The 15,254-nt window shown below is 42.6% G+C and overlaps 2 protein-coding genes across 17 annotated transcripts in view; both read left to right on the top strand.

Moving 5' to 3' along the window:
* The window catches only part of STK38L (serine/threonine kinase 38 like), an 86,124-nt gene extending 80,569 nt beyond the window's left edge, over window positions 1-5,555 (top strand). For all 6 annotated transcript variants that reach the window (XM_053554076.1, XM_053554078.1, XM_053554075.1 and 3 more), the window contains 2 exons: window positions 1,705-1,796; window positions 1,902-5,555. In XM_053554076.1, the coding sequence (XP_053410051.1) occupies window positions 1,705-1,796; window positions 1,902-2,029 (220 nt within the window). In that variant the 3' untranslated portion in view covers window positions 2,030-5,555. The remainder of the gene's footprint in view (window positions 1-1,704; window positions 1,797-1,901) is intronic.
* A 5,828-nt stretch (window positions 5,556-11,383) lies between these two features.
* BMAL2 (basic helix-loop-helix ARNT like 2) overlaps window positions 11,384-15,254 on the top strand; it is a 122,524-nt gene continuing 118,653 nt past the window's right edge. For 5 of the 11 annotated variants that reach the window (XM_053554073.1, XM_053554071.1, XM_053554070.1 and 2 more), the window contains exon 1: window positions 11,777-12,077. In XM_053554073.1, coding sequence (XP_053410048.1) covers window positions 12,008-12,077 — 70 coding nt within the window. In that variant the 5' untranslated portion in view covers window positions 11,777-12,007. Of the gene's footprint in view, window positions 11,447-11,776; window positions 12,078-15,254 lie in introns of those variants that run through there. The other 6 variants (XM_053554072.1, XM_053554062.1, XM_053554064.1 and 3 more) reach the window with 3 other exon arrangements.

The raw sequence follows: 15,254 nt of genomic DNA, 5'->3' as shown, positions 1-15,254 counted from the left end.
TTAATTGTGAGCATTTTCTTTTTTTCATTTTCTGGCCAAACTACCTTCAGTAGTTCTAGTCTGTTTTCCACATAACAATTTAGAAGCATACATCTGGTCATGCCATTTTCCTATTTCCCTTTGCACTTAGACTTAAGAATCCTTAAGAATCCCTTTGCTGGCGGGTTTGATTCTGGCCAGGGCCTGCTAAACAACAATGACAATTGCAACAAAAAAATAGCCAGGCATTGTTGTGGGTGCCTGTAGTTCCAGAGACTTGGGAGCTGAGGCAAGAGAATCGCTTAAGCCCAAGAGTTTGAGGTTGCTGTGAGCTGCGACGCTATGGCACTTGAGGGTGACATAGTGAGACTCTGTCTCAAAAAAAAAAAAGAATCCTTACCTGCCTTTTTAGGTTGCATCTGGTATATCCTTTATTTCTCCTTCCCACCTTAAGAGTTTTGTCATTTATTGTTCATTCCAACTGAAGGGCTTCTCTTCCCCCACCCTCATTCCTGTCTCTACCCTGCCCTCGCCAGCTCCTGTACATCTTCCAACACAGCTATGTGCCAGGCACTCTACCCATTATAATAGCTAATGCTTTTCATCATTTGTCATGTGTCAGCACTATTCTAAGTACTTTGCTTGGATTTCTCATCTGAGCCTTACAGGAAACCGTATAAAATAGTAACTATTATCCCTGTTTTACAGAGGAGGAGACGAAGGCATAGAGAAGTAATTTGCCTGCAGTGTCACAGCTAGTAACTTAAAGAGCTAGAATTGGACCTAAGCAGTTTGATTGGACAGATCTCTTACCTGCTGCACTGTATTATATTGTACATACCTCATCTCATGGATACCTCCCTTTCCACAGTTGTGGGGGGATGCTTAGAAACTACCATTCCAGTGTTTTATAATGAGGAAGCAGTCACCGAGCAGGGGGTCGCCTAAGGTCATACTGCTAGTGAATGACAAGAAAGGTTAAGTCTCAGGGCTCCAAGGTCTATGGTTCTTTCCACTAAACCGGGTGTATTAAGTTCGTATATTTAAGTATAAGTAAATTGAAATAATTATGGTAAAAATATATATAAGCTTTTACATTCCTTCTTCCTTTTTTTCCCAAATGACTTTTCATTTAGGGATCTTTCTAAAAATTCTGTTCTGAAATCCTCACACTATCTCACATATTTTATATAATTATAACATCTTTTAAATGAAATCTCTAGTTTTACTTTTCATAGCCTATTGATTTTCTACTTAAAAAGTACACCTGTTATCCTAGCACTCCGGGAGGCTGGGGTGGGTGGATAGCTTGAGCTCACGGGTTTGAGATCAGCCTAGCAAAAAGATGAGACCCCATATCTACTAAAAATGGAAAAACTGAGGCAAGAGGATCACTTGAAGAGTTGGAGGTTGCTATGAGCTATCATGCCACAGCACTCCACCCATGGTGACAGCTTGAGATTCTGTTGCAAAAAAAAAGTAGCATAGCATGAGAATGTCTTGATACAAAGAAGATAAAAAAAATTTAAGTAAATGAAAATAATTTTAACAAAAACTATACTCAACTATTTTGAAATCTACTTAACTATTCTCAAATCCTTAGTAAATTTCCTTGGCCTCTGTAATACCTGTGGAGTAGCGTGCAGAATTTGCAAATAGAATTATTTGTTGGAACACTTGAAAGTTCAAGAAAAGTTACCATGGCTGCTCAATACCTTTCTATAGGGAAAGACCAGCAGCAATTCCTATAGAAATCAAAAGCATTGATGACACTTCAAATTTTGATGACTTCCCTGAATCTGATATTTTACAACCAGGTAAGACAATCTGCAGTGTAACTTATGTTGTTGAAAGTCTGTGAAGGTGCTGACATGTCACTAATGAGATTCCCTTGTTCTTGGTTAACATTTCTATCTTTATAGTGCCAAATACCACAGAACCGGATTACAAATCCAAAGACTGGGTTTTTCTCAATTATACCTATAAAAGATTTGAAGGGTTGACTCAACGTGGCTCTATCCCCACCTACATGAAAGCTGGGAAATTATGAATGAAGATCACATTCGCCCACAAACAAGAGAACTCAGGTAGCTGCATCACCAGGCTTGCTTGGCGTAGATAACAATACACTGAAATACTCCTGAAGACGGTGGTGCTTATCGACTAAAAGAGGAAATTCTACAGGATTAGGATTTCCAAGACTACTACAGGAATTGGTTGGCAGTGCCAGCTGGCTTTTTTTTTTTTAATATTTTATTATTTTTGTTAACTTTATTATATGAAGGTACTGGAATAAAAGGAGAGTATATCCCTTTCTAACTGCACTGCCTACATGCATATTAAGGTCCATTCTGCCCGTGTGTGCCGTGGCTTTGAACTGTAACACCTCTAATCAATTCAGGAGAAACACATATCATATAAAGCAACATAGGCTCACCTGTGGGTAACACTGCAGTATTGCTGTTTTACTGCAATTCTTATGGGTCTACATAATCAGTAAAAGCCATCTTCCATAGTTGGTGTTAGAACATTTGCCCTATTGGTTTGGACATCTGTAGAATACATATGATGACAATTTCTGTAATGAGTTTCGGGAATTTTAAAAGAAATACACTGGTTCTTTAAAAAGTAGAATTTATCATCATCAAGTTATTACACAAACTCTACAGTAAGGAGTGACAGGTTTATAATAAGAACAGAAAGTTTAACACCTTCACTCAAGCACTCCACTAATATATTTACTTTGCATTCAGAAATACGGATGACCTTTATATACATAGTCTGTATACACATAGGGAGATGTACTATATTATCTAAAAAGTAAAGTTGCTTTTCTTGTGACAAGAGGACTTCTTTTTTAACAAGAGGACATGGCATTATTTTATTTGATTATGATGAGTTGAATTTAAGAAATGACCATGAAAGGCTGCTTGTAGAACTAGTGTATTTTTATTAAACTATTTTTTTAAACGCCAAACTTCTGATCATGTAAATGGACTTGTAGAGAACAAAATGCTATTTACTTTGGTTTTCTAGAAAGTTGTTAACATATCATGGCTGGTTAACTTTTATTCCTTTGGATGAAAAGTTTTCTTCGATAGTACTTGTATTATTGTGCCATTATTTTCTTATGCTCCAAATGTACCAAAGATCCTGAAACACAGCGGATGTTCACAACTGAGTAGAATGGTACTCCTGTGGGAATGCTGTATTCAGACGTGACAGATCTTTGATCGAGGTCAGCTTATTCAAGGGCAATATTGTTCATGTTTAGCTACATCACTGTGGTTGATATAGATGGAATGAACACAGTAAGTAAATGCAGGCTGGCAGCAGGGTTGCGATTGGAGGTTAATGTCAGCATCAAATTCTTTGGGTATTTCCCTAAGAATTAAATAATCTTTTCTAGCTCAGTATTTTAATTCTAATTTAAACAACTCTGAGGTTTTTATTTCTTAAGTACTAGTTGAGGAATAATACTTTAGCAAAGAATGGCCTGATATTTGTCTGAACTGTTAATTGACAAAATATGTTAAAGATACGATAATTATAACCATTACAAATGATCTGTGATCACAATCTAAAGTGATGATTTATTTGTAGGAATGTCTTCCTAATGGGGAAGAATTGCATAGGAGCATTACACAAATCTACAAAAAGCTTTTATAAATGTTGCTGCTAGGTAGCGCCACAGTGTTTTAATGAGGCCATCCTGTCCTGCCCCTCCCCCCACACACACACACACTTTTTTTGTTTGTTTCTTTTAAGTATTTATTGAGTACTTACTATGTGTTCATCTCCATTTTTCCAGTCTGGATCATGTGACTGAATATTTGGGAGAGAGAGCTATTACAACTCTAGGGTTATTTCAGTTTCACTAAACTCTAATTTTTCTAATCATAACTGCCTTTATTTAAAAAAAAAATCTTGAATTTCTACTGCAGTTTATGAGATTTTCTCACCTGCCACATCACCCCTTTTTTTGAACAAAAGACTGTTTTTGCTGGCGTGATCATGAGTAGGTAATCTATGAGGAAAGTACAACATTCTCTTGTCTACAATGGCAACCATTCTAGTGCAGAAAATATCATTAATTCAAGTTGACAGAGACTGAAATGGATGTAAAGGAATTGAATTATCTAAGTTCACTTTTTAATTAGATAGAACTAGAGCATTTTAGTTTTGATTTCCCTCATTCTTAATATCAGAAGGAACTTGGAAATAGTTATAATTTCTTGGCGATGGAAAGGCAGTTCTGAAATCTTACTTTGAAGACTCATTCTTCCCTGGAGTTAACAGAGTGATTCATAATCTTTGGGGTTTTCTCCTCATCAAAAGCATTTCTTAAGTGCCTATCTAAAAGCAATTAAAGACTGTGTCTGCCCTTTGGAAGCTGAGAATTTGATTCATGATGCAAATTAACTAGATAATTTGCAGATACCCTTGACACTGAAGTTTCTCTATTATACATTTCCCATATTTCAGGTGAATCATTTAATTTAAATAACAAAACCCTATCTAATCAACTGGGCATAATGACATTTTCTTTAAATTAGACTCTATTTTGAATTAAAAGAGTTTTATTATAAACTGTGTGTTTTTGGTTTTTCTAAGTATATAGAAAGCTTGTATAATTCAGATTTATCAATTTCCTGATTTAATGTAGACTTTGACTTTTTTATTAAAAACCTTTATATTAAAGCAAGTTATGTTATTTTTCTTGTATGCATTTATTATTAACATAGCTTTAAATCTTTAAATGTGTTGAAGCACAGTGTTGTTTGCAAATAAGGAATTGCTTATAAATCAGCCACTTCTGAATGGAGGATAAAGCTGATTTAGTAAGCTACATAGTTGAATGGAAAATAACAAATGTGGAATATTAAAAATATTCTTTGGTTGCTAAAGGTTTAAGGCAGTGTTTCATTTATGTCTATAATAGCATATTTTTCTGTTCTTTAAATACCTGCATATCTTTGTGTAAATCTTTAAATTTTAAAATATTTTAAGTTTTAATTATTATTTATTTTTGATTTTTTTTGTAGAAAACTTTTAGATAGTCTCTATTGATAGAAGAAATAGCTATCTATCTTTTGATGATCCACAAATAAATGAATTGAGATTTTAATCTGTAGAAGTCTCTGGCTACTAAACACATTCTTTTTTTGAATTGTTAAAATTCAGGACATTGAAAATTACTGTTTTGCTACAACCATGATTATCTCCCCTTTGTCTTTATTTAAATTTTATTTTCTCTTTAGAAGTGCACTTATTTCTGAAAAATCTTAGTGAAACACTTAGAACAAATATAAATATAAGATACTTGGGACTACTAGAGATACTTTAGATTTTTATGAAAAAATGTCAGGGGATATTGTTGCTATAAAAAGGGATAAAGTAATAAAAATATATCTTAGCTATTTTTTTAAAAGCAATATAATCCAACAATTGTCTAGAAAAATAATCATCAGGCTATTGAGTTTGGTGTTCACTTACTGAGTTTCAAAAAAATGTTTTGGTGGCCTGAGGGCTTTTTCATTGAAGGTAAGAACAGAATAAAAACTATGTTTACAAAATTTCTGTTGGTGAGGTTTTCTTGGTTTTATTTTTGAGTTTTGGGATAGCTCTTATCCAAAACTCAAGAAAGACTATTTTGTAAATGTAAATTACTAAATAACTTTTACACTTGAAAAATCACATCAAGGAATAAAATAAATATTTGAAGTTTACATTAAAAATGTCTGTTTAAATCTGCAGCTAAAAACATACTGCTACACAAGCCATAAATGATAATTTTAGGTACTTGCTGGGAATATAACTTACATACCACAACCCCACTTAGTCAAAACAAAATAGCAAGCAGTAAATTGAAAATGCTTCAAAACAGCATAGAAATATATAAATGGCCCGGGTACCATTACCTCCTGTTTCATGGAAGATGCTGACAGTCAGTTGTAATAACAGTAATACTTTCTCCAGTGAGTCCAGTGGGAGCCAGTAGAATCCCATTCAGCCTTGTGTTCCAACTGTTCCCTGATGTCATTTCAATAATGCCATTGTAAGACAGAACAGTGAAAACAAGGAATGACACAATTTGGGTGTTGCGGCCCAAAAACTCTAAATTTATCTTTCAAAAGCATCTACTGATTCAAAGCATCTACTGATTCTACTGTATTTGTATACAAAATGCCTTCACTGAACATTATTCATTTTATTTCTTCCAACTACTCTGTAAATAAACATAATTATCATCATTTGATAGATGTTCGTGAACGTGAGGCTGAGTGATGGTAAAAACACAGGTCATAAAGTGCTCTTGAATCCACATCCAGTATTCCTGCCACCCCAAATCATAGCGTGTGCGTCACTACCCCAGAACACAAGGGGTCACGGTGACAGTTACTACTTTGCATACTTTTGACTATAGTTGACAGAAAACACGACTAAAAACGGCTTCAACAATAATGAAAATGATAAGTCACATTAAGACACAAGGTAGAGGGCGGCGCCTGTGGCTCAGTGAGTAGGGCGCCAGCCCCATATGCCGAGGGTGGCGGGTTCAAACCCAGCCCCGGCCAAACTGCAACCAAAAAATAGCCGGGCGTTGTGGCGGGCGCCTGTAGTCCCAGCTGCTCGGGAGGCTGAGGCAAGAGAATCGCGTAAGCCCAAGAGTTAAGAGGTTGCTGTGAGCCGTGTGATGCCACGGCACTCTACCCGAGGGCGGTACAGTGAGACTCTGTCTCTACAAAAAAAAAAAAAAAAAGACACAAGGTAGAAAGCTTCCAGGGTGGTCACTTAAGCTTCTCAAAATCATTACCAAGGGAGCTGGTGTGGCACGTGCCTGTGGTCCCAGCTTCTCAGGAGACAGAGGAGAGTTGCTTGAACCTAAGAGTTCTAGGGTGGCATGGACAACATAGTGAAACCCTGCTTTTAATCTCTATACTTGGTCATCAGACTGTTGGCTTTGTCCTTGGTCTTGTTTTCTCAGGGAAGCTAAACTGCTACAGAGACTCTTAGTTTAGTTAGTTAGTTTGTTTTCCTGAGACGGTCTGGCTCTGTTGCCCAGGCTGGAGTGCAGCGGCATCATTATAGCTCACTGCACCCTCAAACTCCTGGGCTCAAAGGATCTTCCTACCTCAGCCTCTTTGTTGGTGTGTTGGTGTGTGTGCCACCACACTGGCTAATTTTTTTTAATATGGAGAGGGTCTTGCTGTGTCACAAAGGCTGGTTTTGAACTACAGGACTCAAGTTGTCCTCTCACTTTGGCTTCCCAAAGTACTAGGATTATAGGTGAGAGCCATCATACCCAGCCTAGAGATTTTTATTTATTTATTTATTTATTTTTGCAGTTTTTGGCTGGGGCTGGGTTTGAACCTGCCACCTCCGGCGTATGGGGCCAGCGCCCTACTCCTTTGAGCCACAGGCACCGCCCCAGCCTAGAGACTCCTAAGCATCAACACACATGTAGGGCCTTCAAGAAACAAACTAATTCTTGTGCCCTCTTTTTAAGAGCATTCTGAGTAAGACTTTACTGCCCCTGAGTGCGTTACCTGCCCATTCCTAAGCCAGTACCTGTCCAGCAACTGACTTGAAATTAATTAAGATTCATTCATATTCCTAGTACTGGAGTGGGGCTCACATAAAACACACAGCCACCTGAAACCAGAACCTAATTAGGTTTTTCTTGACAAGCTACCAGGTAATGAAAAGGGTGCCACACAGTTTTAGAGCAGTGGTTCTTACCTGAAGCCACTGCTCCTAGATTCTGTTGTTGCATCTGCCGTCGCCTACATACAAACTGAACGTTAGTCCATTGACATCTCTCCTGACCCACCTGTAAAACACTGTGCCAGACCACGGCTCAGCTTCTTGGATCTCAGGTTTCTTGTCCTTTGGTGGGTCTCAGGAATAGGGTTGGTGTCTGTAACTTGATGTACAGAAAGGATAGCTGGGTGGCCCAGTGACCAGGTCTTGGTCTTTTTAGTGTTTCCACTACCCCTCCTACCCCTTATTCATCAGAGAAGATGATTCTGCATAGAGTGCTGTGGCATCATAGCTCACAGCAACCTATTGGGAGGACTGGCAAGGACCTGGAACACCAGGCATGCTTTAAGAGTGTCCAAAACCGGCTCGGCGTCCATAGCTCAGTGGTTAGGGCATGGGCCACATACAACGGGGCTGGTGGGTTTGAACCCGCCCTGGGCCTGCTGAACAACAACAACAACTACATCAACAACAAAAAAATAGCCGGGTGTTGCTGCAGGCGTCTGTAGTCCCAACTACTTGGGCGGCTGAGGCAAGAGAATTGCTTAAGGCCGAGAGTTTGAGGTTGCTGTGAGCTGTAATGCCTCGGCACTCTACCAAGGATGACATAATGGGACTCAAAAAAAAGTGTCCACAACCTGCAAAAGTATGTATTAATTGAGCTCTTGACACTTTAACACACACACACACACAATTTATGGGAAAAATAAACAAAGCAGTGACCCCCCACAGATTAGAGATCTGCACAGCTATTCCCTCATTCTTGTCCTAAGATTTGCCTCCTTGTAGTTTTCTTGAAATTGTGGTGTATTGCTACTTGCGTCTTTGGCTGGTAGAAATACTGCCCACCCCTCCCAGGCATACACTAAGTGTACGCATATCCCATGCAAAAACAAAATTCATTTAGACGACTTAAAGCAGCATTTCCTAAAGTAGAATACTTGACAACCGTTTCAGTATCAACTAAAGTGCTTATTTGAAGTAAGGTTCGAATGTGTCTCCAAACCTACTCAACCCAAATTCTGTGTCTTCTCGTTCACACTGAACTTTGGGAACTGCTGAGCTAAGGGAAACAGGAAACAATAACTGCTCATTGGTTACTATAAGAACATCTATATAAAGTAAATTGATGTACAGTAAGTAAAATATAAAAGTCAATGCTTACAGCCCTGGTGGCACATAGTAGGTGCTCAATAAATATTTGTGAACAGATGAATGACTGCAATTTGCAGGTTGCCTTAATTTCAACCTGCAAATTGCAGTCATTCATCTGTTCACAAATGAAAGCTAAAGCTAATCTCAAAATGTTTGCACTGTTAATAAAAACACACAAAGAACTTCAAAAGTATTGAAAAGGATGTAGCTTTTGTTGAAGTTGTTATTTTCCAGGGAAACACCGTAAGAGGGCTTGTATTATCCAGTGAAACTCCTTAAATACCCTTTGAAAAGGTCTCAAATTTCCACCCCGTCCAGCAGCTGCCCCCACCTCCTTAACCGCCTCTCTTGTTCTCTCCTCTCCCTTGCCTGTACTCTCCTGCGATTACCTTCTCTGCTTCTCCCCCCTTTTTATGCCAAGCTCAAGCTGATCTTTCTTATGCCAGTAGCCCACCGTATGTCTCTCTCTTGCTCTAAACACAGAGGGGTCTTTTGGCTTCCCGATGTCTCCAAACTGCACTCCCACCCATCAACATGTTTAGTAAATTCAAGCATCTTCCCCAGGATGCTAGAAGTGGGGTAGGAAGAAGGGTAATTTTAAATATTATTTTCCCTAGTCACTTAGGAGCTCACTGATGGGTAGTCGGCAATTATTTTTATGCATCATTGGGAAAAGTAGCTTTACATCCAAAGCACATGTATTTTTCTTTTTGTCCTGGATGAAATAAAACATCTAAGTGGCCCTAAGGGAACCCCAAACTAAATTATACTGTTGCAATCCCAGCAGGAAGCTGGAAAGGATAGGAGTTTATAGTTTGTGAGGCAATGGTTCCTCATTCCAGGTGGACCAAAGGATCTTTGCTCCATCTTTAAAATAGCACTGTTCTTGCCTGAGTACTTGGCAGTGAAACAAAATAAACAAACTGGGCGGCACCTGTGGCTCAATGGGTAAGGTGCCCGCCCCATATACCGAGGGTGGCGGGTTCAAACCTGGCCGCGGCCAAATTGCAACAAAAAAATAGCTGGGTATTGTCGCGGGTGCCTGTAGTCCCAGCTACTCGGGAGGCTGAGGCAAGAGAATCGCCTAAGCCCAGTCGTTGGAGGTTGCTATGAGCTGTATGATGGCACAGCACTCTACTAAGGGTGATAGTGTGAGACTCTGTCTCTACAAAAAAGAAATAAAATAAAAAATAATAAACAAAATTCACTCAAGTGTAAGCAATGATTCCTGGAGAGCAAGGCTGCTCTCCTGGGCTTTTGGCAGGGGAATGGTGTTGACCAGAAGGAACTGCACACGTGCATTCTGCAAATCAGGTCTCAAGTCACTTTTTTCACATTTTTCCAAAGGATAAGTATTAAAAAATCACTGCTTGGAAATAAGAGATTACCTTCTTAGCTAGTTGGCAAGATACTGTGTGGCCCTCTACCTCTGCCTTATCCTGTGGGGCACATAACTATTAAAAAAACACCACCATTAAAACATGTCTTAGAAAGCAAAGCTCTAGAACATAAAGGAAAAAAACAACAAAACAGCAAGGAGGATTTAAACGTAAACCTCGGGGGATCACATCTGAGAGTTATTTGCCCCACAGAATCCTAGGCTTCAGCTTTGCGTGGGCGTTACACTTTCTGCTTCAGTATTTTGGATTCTGGAGTCCTCCTTTCTCGCTTTCAGGCTTCCGCTGGAAGTGAATCATCTTTTCTAAGAAACGAGGAGCGCAGTGATTCACAGGCAAGCTTATTGGACACCATCATTCCAACTCCTGAGGAGGAGACCTGACTGTCACGGTCTGGCGTCTACCATCTACTGAGTGATTCGGCCTAAGTACTCATCGTCTCTGAACCTCTGTTTCCATACTGATAACAGGAATTCAGCGGTTGTTTGAGGTGCAGTGAGATGATAAAGGGGAAAAGGCTGTTGTGTGCATTTTAGCCAAGGTCTCAGCAATTCTGCTTCATCATCAAGCCCTTTCTGAGCTGCAAGCAGAAATTGGTGTTGGTACAATTGGGTTTGGAGTTCCAAGTCAAAGCTAGCAGTGAAATGTTTGAAGAACGGTTTTGAGAAGGGATGTGTCTTGGTGTCTGTTTCTGAGGGCAGTACAGTTTTTAGCACTTTGCTCTACCTCTGGCTGCGTAAAGTTGCAGTCCTTTCCTGAGCCTGCAACCGTTTTCTGCCCTCATGCCGACTTCTGCTTGGAGCGCACTTGCAGCCCTCGCCCAGACTCCGTCCTCTGGGCGCACAGGCGGCTACTCAGACGCTGTAACGGAGTCCTTGTAGGAAGGGTTTAGCTGGTTGACGCAAAACCTCGGTGTTTTCTCTGCTGTTCCTTTCCTCTACTACTTCAACTAGGCAAACTGTAACCAAAGAATCAGGCTAGAGACCCGTGGGAGGGGAGTGAACCAATGTATTCTAGAAGCGTCATCATAGGATGTAGGGCCGTCCAGTGATCCCCAAAGGATCTTGCTTCTGGGTTTACACAACTGTTCCAGGAGGCAAAACGGCTTCCTCGGTGACCCTCTCTCTGTCACCGGCATCTCGTCTCTGCAGGTAAGCCCCTCTCGAGGCAGAAAAGGGGTCCGGGAAGTCGCTCTTCCAGCACGCCCCACCTGCGCCCTCCGCTACTCCACCAGGCTTTGAGCTTCTTTCATCCTTTGCCTTTTCCCCCAAGTGGCTACAACTCCACTCTCCGGAACACTCAGACAAAAAGGCTTAGTACGATCTTGGAAGCCTGTTTTCAATAGGCCGGTTTCTAGAAAGCCTCAGCCACCCCTCAGCACATCGCCTCTCGCCGGAGGGGTCGGCGGGGCGGTGCCCGCTCGCGGCCCCGCCCAGCGCCCGGGTCCCCGGCTCCAGCCCGGAGCCCCGCGGCGCGCAGACCGGCGGGCGGGGAGCCCCAGTCCGCATGCTCCGTGGCTGCGGCCGGCCGGGCGGCGAGGTGGCGACGGCTGCGCGCCCCGGGGCTGCAGTGGCGGCCGCCGCGGCTCCGGGCAGAGCCCCGCGGGTCTCCGCGCCCCTGCTCCGGGGGCCGCCTGGGCCACGGCAAGGGGCCCCGAGGCTCCTCCATGCTTGCAGCCCCGGGGCTGCGGAGCCGGCCGGGTGGCTCCTGCAATGGCTGCGGAAGAGGAGGCTGCGGCGGGAGGTGAGGCTGCGAGCAGCGCGCCGGCGGAGGCGGCTCCAGGTGGGCGCGGAGCTCCGGGCGCGCCGGGGCCATTCCCGGTCCCCGGTAGGGGCGAGCGGCCGGCTCCGAGACGCCAGGACTGCCCACTTGACTGTGGGCTAAGGGCCCGCGCCGTCCCCTCGGGCGCCGCATCACCTTCCCGTGGAGTCCGGGACGAGGCCATCCTTTGGGGCATAAGTGTGGCGCGGCGCCCGGCGCGTCCCCGGGAGACTGGACGCGGCGAGGGAAGCCCGATGGCCGCTGGCTCCAGGGGCTGCACGCAGCTGGCCGCCTTGGCCCCGGGCCGGAGGTTGTGGCGAAGGCGAGCGGGCAGGAGACCACCCTGACCACCCTGTGGTCAGCAGCCTCCGTCCGCCCCCGGCGCCCACCTCGGCGTCCACTGCGCTGCCGCGTGCACTTTTTAGATTTCTTTTTTCTTTTGTATAAACCAATTGACATCAGCTGCGTAGGAAGCTCGGGTTCTTTCTCCTGGGAATTGAAAACACAGGCTTCCATTCCCGGCTTCCCAAACCGCTGCGCCCGAGGGCGGGCATGTGGGCACGTGGGGGCCGCCCCTTCGCGCTGGCCGCACTCCGGAACCGCAGCCCTCGGTGCGCGACCGGGGCGAGTCTTCCCGTTACGGCTCCCTCGAAGCTCGAGTGGAGTTCGCCTGGTTTATTTTATGTTTTTCAGGAATTTTGGTGAATCGAGTTGGAAGTTTGGCTGTGCCTTTTTCCTCTCATTAGTACTGACGGGTGATAGTCTGTGGTTTCCCAGTTGAGACCTTTGAGACCACGACTCACGATTATGAAATGATTATAAAATAGCTGTTACCTGAGACCAATAGGAGGCAGGGGAAAACCCCAAATTCCTGAAGGAGGACTGGCTGAGAAGTTTGGGGAAACAATTGATTTTTTTTTCTTTTTTGAAATATGGTGATAGTTTTAGATTCTCCTTTGAAATAAGGAGATGGCTTTTACAATTCTAATACAGCTGTGGAAATTTAGATCCTGAGGAAATTTCAAAAATTTTATCATTTGAGTATTTGTCGCCTTAGATAAACCCTTGGTTGGAAAGAGGAGCTGGTGCATGTATATAGTGGTAAGCTCAGACACCCTCTGCCCAGGCTTGTGACTGAGCTCTGCCCTGTACTGACTGTGTCACCTGGGTTATTAAAAGTCCCTTTGCTTTAAAATCTGTAAAATGGGGGCTAATGACAGCATCTGCCTTATAGGATTTTTAGGATTAAAGGAGGTATAAAGACATGGAAAATGCTTACCCCAGCACTTGGGAAATAAGTGCTCCATAATTAATTTACAGTTCCAGTTTTCTTTGGGTGGAATTAATAAGTCATAGCTAGTCCATTATGAAAGCGTTGTCCCGTGTGAGTTAAAATTGGCCAACTGAAAGAATATTGGGCTTTAATGGGGAAAAAAGGGAGAAAATGGACCCCCTAATTCAAAGAGCAGCTTTTCCCAAATAAGTCTTATGGACTGATGACATTTTAGATGCTTTATTACTATTTAGCTGAATACCTAATGTGAAGTTGGGAATTAACAGAATTTTTCTCAGTTCAGGTTAGCAAAGTCTCTGGGGCATGGGGGAGCCAGTGACTGTTGAGGACATACTGTGTCCCAGGCATTCCACAAGAGGTGCCTTTGTTAGTCTTTGTGACACAGGGGGTATTATCTCCATTTCACAGAAGAGAAAACTGAGGTCGGCCCCCGACCAGAACCCTTCATACTTTTTTTCGGACAGAGCCTTATTTTGTCGCCCTCGGCAGAGTGCTGTGACATCACAGCTCACAGCTACCTCAAACTCTCGGGCTTAAGCGATTCTCTTGCCTCAGCCTCCCAAGTAGCTGGGACTACAGGTGCCCACCACAACACCTGGCTATTTTTTTTTTTTTTTTTTTTTGGTTACAGTTGTCATTGTTGCTTAGCAGGCCCGGCCTGGGTTCGAACCGGCCACCCTAGGTGTATGTGGCCAGCGCCCTTGCCCTTTGAGCCACAGGCGCCGCCCAAGTCTGTGGCTCTTGCCTATGCTGCTCTCCTTTCTTTGCATCTGACCTGGTGATGCTATTGAACAGGTGTGCTCACTTCCAGACACCCCTTTAAGAGTAGTAAAAAAAATATATTTTACTTCTTTGCCCTAGTCCCAGAGGGAAAGCAAGGCCTAGATAGCAGACTCCAGGGCCATGTGCTTCTCACGCAAAATCTGTGCACATTCCTTTTGCTTGGTCAGTTTGACATTAGGGCCTTCATGGTAAAAATGAAAATCTGAAACTGATGGTAATTGGAGGGGGAAAACCTTTGGAGCTGGGTTTGAAGGTGGCCACCAGTAATTAGCGGCACTGAACATCACTGCCTGCTCACTAACATTTTTTATAGGCTTATGGTAAACACGGAGATTGAGCATGCTGCCAAGTGACTGGGCGTCCTCCTGGTAAATGATTCCAGAATCCCTGGAGTTAGGGAGAGGAGGGGCTTGGGGAATCAACACATTTTTAAGACTGACTACCAGAGATGGTCTTTAGTCTAGGCATCTCTGGGGCAGCTTTCTCACTTTCCTTTTTCTTATATCCCAGTGTTTCCACCTGAGGCATTTATCAGATCCAACTCTTGTAGGTGGAGTTCTGCAATTATACGGGCTTAAATTTTGTGACTCAGAAATCAAGTCATGTCCCAATCGACTTTGCATAAACTCTTGTTTCTGGCCTGGATCCTTAGGCAAAATTTCAGCCAAAAATGTATTACTCAAGATAAATCAGGATGTGCTAATTACTTTTCACATATTTAAAGGGGAAGAAAGGGAAAGAAAAAGGGAAGGGAAGGGAGGAGTAACCGAGGAGGGAAGAGAACGAAAGAGAAAGTAAAGAAAGAAAAGAAAGGGGAAGAGGAGTGAAGGAAGATGAGAAAAAGAGAGTGGAGGGACCCCGTCAGTGTTTGATTCTGGGAAAAACAAGAAATTGATGTTTTAAATACATAGGGAAATCAAAAATATTAGTAAAGATAACACAGTGATTTCACTTTGCTTTTATTCCTGTTTCTAAAAAGCATGACGTCTTTTTGTGCTATACTGATTATAGCAACCTTTTGAAATCTCTCCCTTTATGTAATAGGAAATCATAAAATAAGCTAACCGTGTTTCATTCTAGTAGCCCTAATTTCAGTTGTCCCATCTAGTTCACTTTTCCAT

Source organism: Nycticebus coucang, chromosome 12, assembly GCF_027406575.1.
Source record: "Nycticebus coucang isolate mNycCou1 chromosome 12, mNycCou1.pri, whole genome shotgun sequence".
Classification (NCBI taxonomy): Eukaryota; Metazoa; Chordata; class Mammalia; order Primates; family Lorisidae; genus Nycticebus; species Nycticebus coucang.
The sequence above is the reverse complement of the archived record's forward strand: the minus strand, read 5'-3'. Positions and strand labels throughout refer to the sequence as shown.